Source organism: Octopus bimaculoides, chromosome 23 (assembly GCF_046866305.1).
Source record: "Octopus bimaculoides isolate indiv1 chromosome 23, ASM4686630v1, whole genome shotgun sequence".
NCBI classification, from domain to species: domain Eukaryota; kingdom Metazoa; phylum Mollusca; class Cephalopoda; order Octopoda; family Octopodidae; genus Octopus; species Octopus bimaculoides.
In genome coordinates this window covers 35,719,329-35,726,828 of record NC_142950.1, presented here as the reverse complement: position 1 = coordinate 35,726,828, position 7,500 = coordinate 35,719,329, and the positions used below count along the sequence as shown (strand labels likewise).

Here is a 7,500-nt window from a genome sequence, read left to right as displayed (position 1 = left end):
ACTTTGCCTTTCGGGGTCGATAAAATAAATGTCAGTCTAACACTGTGGTCGATGTTGCTGGCTTTATGCCAAAATTTGAAAACTGTTATTTATAGCTTCATTCACTTCGAGATCCAAAGTTCATCCCCCCTCCAAAAAAATGATTAGGTGTGGCTGTGGTAAGAAGCTTGATTCCCAACAACATGGTTTCGGGTTCAGTCCCACTTCGTGACACATTAGGCAAGTGTCTTCTACTATAAACCTCGGGCCGACCAAAGCCTTGTGAGTGGATTTGGTGGACGGAAACTGAAAGAAGCCCGTCGTATATATATGTATGTATATATCTATGTGTGTGTATGTGTGTGTGTCTTTGAGTCTGTGTTTGCCCCTCACCACCCCTTGACAACCAGTGTTGGCGTGCTTGCGTCCCTGTAACCTAGCAGTTCGGCAAAAATACCCTATATAATAAATAGCAGGCTTTGAAAAGTCCTACGGTCAGTTTATACGAATAACAATCCTTCAAGGCGGTGCCCCAGCATGGCCTCAGTGACATGACTGAAACAAGTAAAATATAAAAGACAGAAGATTCTCTTTGAAAGTTCAGGAAATTCTGATGACGTCAACAATAATTAATTTACCTTCATTTACGAGTGCAAATTAAACAACATTTGTGGGTGGGTAATTGCATTGCGTACGACTCCCCCCCCCCGCCGTCCCTCCGCTTCCACCTCTGAACTATAAAATATTTAGCCTAACAGACACTGCACACTGGATAGATGAGGGAATTATGATGATGGCGTCAGTTGGAGCTGAGTGTAGGAAACAACAATACTGCGGCTGCCCTTGGAGACTTGGAGAAAGATGGGCGTGTTTTATAGCAAACTACATTGACATACTAACATTGTCATTTAATATTATCAGAATGAGAACATGGAAATAGAGGTATATAGACACACACACGCACACAAACCACACACATACACACACATATATTGCGTTACTATATCCATGTTGTGTTGTTGTTGTTGTTGATGTTGTTATTGGCGAATTGACAAATGTGGCGGAACAAAATGAAAGAAAAAACGTCCGGGAATAGGAGAGCAAAAATATGGAAGATTGAAGATTGTTCGACATTTTTGTGTCTATCTTATCTGTCTGTCTATCTGTCTGTCTGTCTGTCTGTCTGTCTGTCTGTCTGTCTGTCTGCCTGTCTGTACGTCTCTCTCTCTCTCTCTCTCTCTCTCTCTCTCTCTCTCTCTCTCTCTATATATATATATATATATATATATATATATATATATATAGTTGTCTGTCTCTCAGTCTCTCTCTCTCCGTCTCACTATCAGCATCTATGTCTATCTTTCTATGCATATTCACACACACACACACACACACACACACACACACACACACGACAGGCTTCTTTCAGTTTCCGTCCACAAAATCCATTCGCAAGGCCTTGGTCTATCCAAAGTTATAACAGAAGACACTTGCCCAGAGTGCTGCGCTGTGGAACTAAACCCGGAATAATGTGGTTGGGAAGCAAGCTTCTTACAACTGAACCACGCTTGCATCTAGTATATCTAGGACTATACTATACAATGTGTCATATCTTATGATAATAACATGTCATTTTATGGAGATTTGGTTGTTATTTTTAGCAATTTTAACGACTGTATTGCGAGAGGAGTGACTGTTCTGTCGGTGATATAGAGCTGACCCTTATCCCCGGGTCAGCACGTAAAACATACAGTGACAACAACGAGAAGAAAAGAAGTAGGATTGGCAGTGCGTTTATTTACTCACCCGCTCCGTTTGATTAACATCAAAGTTTTCCAATGAATCGGCGATGAAGGTAAGGATGTTAAGATGGTTGTTCTGGGCCGCACAGTGAAGTATGTTCATTCCTTGCTGAAAAAACGGAATGGAAAATGTAAACGTATATTCTTGGTGATGTCTGACGAAATGGTCTGGTTATATTGTTTTATAATGTGAAATATTAATAAGCAAAATAAATATCCACTCTATGGAACCGTAAGTAATGTAATTGAACAATTGTTTCCATCCATATTCTTTTATTATACATACATACGTACATACATATATATGTGTATGTGTGTGGGTGTGGATGCATGTGCATATTATGTTAATGTGTATGCAAGTATTTGTATACATATTTGTATATATGTATGTATGTATATCGTTTTGGATTCATGAAACACGGAAAACGTACACAGAGCATCACATACTCACGAACACATACACACATACATGCCTACACGCACGCATACATACACATACATACATTCACACACACATACATACATACATACATACATACAGACATGCATGCATGCATTCATATATAAAAAAGAAACAAGGGCTTCAAAATATTTTCTGTTTCTGATCGTAAAATATTTCCCAGATGACTACAAGTATCAGGTGTTCAACGAAACTAACATAAAGGTAAGCAACAGCTGCACGAAAAAACAAAAATTCATGTTAAGTGTCATTGTATTAGAATTGCAAACAAGAAAAACGAAAAGAGTTGCTATGGAATTACTAATGTTTAGAACTTTGCTTCTAAGAGGAGAAAAATGCTTCGGAAAAGCATTATATACATGCAGGCAAGCATACATACATACATACATACATACATACATGTATGTTTGTGTGCGGGTGTGTATGGGTGTGTATATACACATACACATGTATATACACACATTATATATATATATATATATATATATATATATATATAAAATTCCAAAAATACAAACGACACACCGCCATTGAAGCTGTCTTAACGTTAGGTACACAAGAATTGAGAAAAACTTTATAAAAGCGTCTGTGTGTGCGTGCGTGTGTGTGCGTGTGTGTGTGTGTGTGTGTGTGTGTGTGTGTGTTGTGTATGGTGTGCGTTCCTGATAATCTATTCACCAATATCATGGCAAGAAGCTGTATAATTCTCACAGCAAAACACCCTTCAAAGCCGCTTGCGCGCTACAGCAATAGCTCGTTTCCTCGCCAAAGCTTGAAGAACGCCAGTATACTTTGAAATAGTTTTGGATATCAAGAAATAAAGGAAAATCCACCCGTACTACATGGGAATAGTACATACAGTAACAGTATTTAGAAAAAGGTCGACATCTTTCAGAGAAATTTCATATATTCTACACCTGATAGGTACAAAGGTTTTGAACACATAATGTAAGGAAACCGTAAAATGTGATATGAGGGGTTGGGCTCATGAAATACAGCCGAGCACTTAAAACAACGAAGATAATAAGGTGCAGATCAGTAGCCAACGTTAGTAAAGAAATCCATATCGGGTATCATTGTTTGGTTGAAATTCTACAACTTATCAATAACATAGAATTTAGTTTCGTTTTTGCATTTGGTTTGCAAGATTTTTGATGCGAATTCATTTGTTGAAACAAATCTTGTGTCTTGGAATGGGTCGTTGTGCCAGCAGAAATTAAATACATGCACTGGTTCAATACCACTTCTTTATTTTACCTAGTAACTATTCAACGATTTTTTTAATGTACTAATTGAACCAGTGCGTGTGTTTATTTAATTTTTATTTGTATAATGACCTTCACTTGACACACACACAAAAAAATTCAATGTTCCTAGCGTAGTTAGCAATGATAAAGGGTACCAAACAGAACATCACCGAAGAAAGCAGAGAGTTAGAAAAATATACACGTGTTCGTGGATCTCATCATTCCTATTTTGTTAGATGAATGAACAAGATGGAGAATATCAATGCGGTTGATGTTGTGACGGTCTTGGAGAATTAGAAATATGTGAAAGTACAGACTTGGTGAGATCCAGCCTATTGCGTTTAATATGGTTTTATTAATATAGGGCTCAATTTCCAAAATCAGAAATAAAGATAAGAGGTCAATGAAAATATATGCACGTTTGATGGCAATCAATGGTTTTACCGAAAAATCATCGAACCAATAAGGGGCCTCGATTAAGTCACATGACCTGCTATAGAGAGCAGAAAAACAGATCTAAAATCATACCATAATGTTTTAAAATTTAAGGAATTATTAGATAGACTAAGTTTGAATAAAAGACGGGTAGATATTTTTGATCAAAGGTGTTCTTAATAAGGAGTGACATCAGTTTAAGGACAACAACGATGATGACGACAACAACAACAACGATGGCGACCACAACAACCACAACTACTACTGCTACTACTGAACTATCGTCGCCATCTTAAAAATACGATATCAATTTTGATAACATCACAGAAACTTGACAACGACAGTCAGATGTTTATTTTGTAAATGAAGAAACTCTAGATATTCACAGAGTTGATATGAATTGCAAACAGGAGCTAAAATGGTGCTAACGATGAGTGAAAATACAAGTGATAGACAGAAATATTAGGGGAATTATTAAAAAAAAGAAACACCTGGTTAAAGAGATATTATCAAAATAAATCTAGGTAGGAGCATTATATTTGGGTAATGATATTATTGAAGGAATTCTGAGTAGTGATATAATTACGCACATCAGCGTTAAAGAATTATTAAAAATATCCAAGAAGATATATTAAAGAATAACTGCGTAAAGATATTATCAAAATATAATATAGCTAGGGGGAGATATTGCTAAAGAATTTCTTGCAGAGACATTTTTTTTATTGGAAGTTATTTCCAATAATGTGGCAAGAAGGCAATAATAAAACAGGCCTCAAATAATAACCTAGTTTTGAGGGAGTTACAGAACGAAGGAAAAGAAAAAACACAAACACTTTAATCCTGTAAAAGCCATAAAACGACCAGAACCAGTTTTATAGGAATCAATGTTTTATCATGTTAGGGAAAGAAGAAGAAGAGAGTTTCATCTGGCAGATGTTGGAGAAATGAAACTTACGGCGTAGGGGCAAGAACAACGACGAAGGGAAATTAATAAAAAGGAGTGTCATTCGATTAATAGGCTTAGGGGATGAAAATTTCGGTAGGGCAATGGATATGGAATTATGTCTTGAAGTAAGATGAAAAAAAAAAAAAACCACTTCTGACAAAAGGCGTGTTGTTGAGGTTCAGCTGACAAAACCAGATTCGATAGAATAAGAACCCCAGTTTTGAATTCGACGAAGAAGAGAAGAAGGATATAAAAGAGCAACCTTCATCGCGGTTGTTGGAAGTTTTGCCGTAAACATTTTTGCCTCAGGAAAATTTACCGTAAAAAAAAAAAATTGAAAAAAAAAACAAAAAAACCCCAGCTGTTTTCTTGAAATGGCAATTTCATCAACTAACGTACCAATTAGAGGAAGATAATTTCTTTCAAATGAGTCTTCTAGTTTACAGTCTGCTTATGTACCCTCTTTATGGCGAAAGTTCCCACGGCAAAAATGTTTCTGGTGAATTTTCCGGACACGCTGCATTGTGGCTGATTCAGCAACACATCTAATATAAACATTCCAAGTTCTTTTAGACAAGTTAAATGTAAAAGAAACGCTCAGTGATGGTAGTTATGAGAATGAGAACGTTCGCAAAAGTTTTTGAAACAAGAAAATCAGGCTGGAAAAGAAGACTCGGTTAAGCATTCGAAGCGTCTAAGATACAAGATTAGAAAGTTCAGGAGAGCATTTTTTTGCAACACATTAGCAAGAATATTATCGTAAGCCATATAAGTGTCGGGCGGAGAAATTACATTCGCCACGAGTTTGAAAATTTTACTGAAGTTAGATAAAGAATTATCACATCAACAAGGATAGAATAATTGTAAAGCAACCGAGAAAACAATTTCATTTTATCTTTAAAAAAGTCAGTACTTAGTAACCAGTGAAGAAGAGAGGGATACTAAATTTACCATTATTTACTACACGACTATAACAGTTCTAAAGCTTCTGAAGATCAGATTTTGAGAAGCAATACGGGAGATATTCTGCTCCACATTAAGAGATTTTTTGTCTGCAAGATCAGTCTTGCAGTGCCTCCTCTTCGCTATAATTGGAAAAGTATTCTTGGGTGGAAATATTATTAAAGAGTAATTGGTCGATAAGTTATATTCTTAGAACAGATATAAATGTAACCAAAATGCAGACAAGATACATAAGTTCATAGATGTAATTATTTAATAAACAAAAAGACAAGAAGGTTATAAGATCAGTTTTAGAAGTACTAAAAAACATGATACAAAATACATTGATATTTGAACATTATATAAAGGGATAGCATTATTGTGTGCTTAATAAGAATATCTGTCAAACAATATGTTATTTCGAGTTAACGTTGACTGATAATTAAAAAAAATAAAAGCAGACGACAACTGTTGTAGATGACGCAGACGATATCCGGCGTCTACTCGACATATTCCAACAAATCATCGACAGCCATGACATTATGATCAGCAAAAACAAATGAAGAACACACACACACACACACACACACACACACACACACACACACACACACACACACAGAGGTTTATGAATTTGTGCGTGTTTATATGGCAAAAGAAAAAAAATTACCATTCCGAAACATAATGTGTGTGTGTGTGTGTGTGTGTGTGTGTGTGTGTGTGTGTGTGTGTGTGTGTGTGTGTGTGTGTGTGTGTGTGTGTGTGTGTGTGTGTGTATAATTAATGGTGTACTTCATAACATTAATAATGATTTTATTCGCCATATTTTCACGTGAATATATCACTATATTTGTAACACACGAACCAGCGAAGCAGCCAACTACACATTGGTTAGACCTGCTAGAAGTATCAATCAAACCCTCACCGAACACACACTACTGCTTGAGCAATAAAAGAAAGAAAGAAAGAAAGAAAGAAAGAAAGAAAGAAGGAAAGATAGAAAGAAAGATAGAAAGAAAGAAAGAAAGAAAAAAGAAAGAAAGATAGAAAGAAAGAAAGAAAGAAAATTCTAACTGAGCCCCCACCTGCGAGGTCATGCACCGTCTATATTGATATGAGATCGCTATGTCGCGCACACATGGTTGTGATGCATGTGCCTGGTGTACCCTTATCAGACGGGTAGTCATGATGGGTATATTGGGCTTTGTATATTTTACCCCAGTTTCACTTTTATGGCATGCTCTGCTCTCTCACTCAATAATAATAATAATAATAATAATAATAATAATAATAATAATAATTATTATTATTATTAGTAGTATTATTATTATTTCTACTCTCGGCACAAGGCCTTGCAAATTTTAGGGGAAGGAGGCTAGTCGATAATGTCGACCCCAGTGCGTAACTGGTACTTATTTCATCGGCCCCGAAAGGATGAAAGGCAAAGTGGACCTCGGTGGAATTTGAACTCAGAATGTATCGGTAGACGAAATACTGCTAAGCATTTCGTCTGGCGTGCTAACGATTCTGCCAGCTCGCCGACTTATCAACAACAATAACAACAACAACAACAACGAGGAGACGTAGTTACGAGGAGAAATCATACGATACATATATGGCTAGACGGCTCGATATGAAATTGGACAAAGAAACCTTCAAGAAGAAAAAAGCTAATCAAGAACGCTGTTA

The 7,500-nt window shown here is 36.3% G+C and overlaps 1 protein-coding gene across 5 annotated transcripts in view; it reads right to left on the bottom strand.

The window, feature by feature from the left end:
- The window catches only part of LOC106878307 (uncharacterized), a 154,438-nt gene that overhangs the window by 39,505 nt on the left and 107,433 nt on the right, over positions 1-7,500 (bottom strand). For all 5 annotated transcript variants that reach the window (XM_089340433.1, XM_089340430.1, XM_089340428.1 and 2 more), the window contains one exon: positions 1,786-1,890. In XM_089340433.1, coding sequence (XP_089196559.1) covers positions 1,786-1,890 — 105 coding nt within the window. The remainder of the gene's footprint in view (positions 1-1,785; positions 1,891-7,500) is intronic.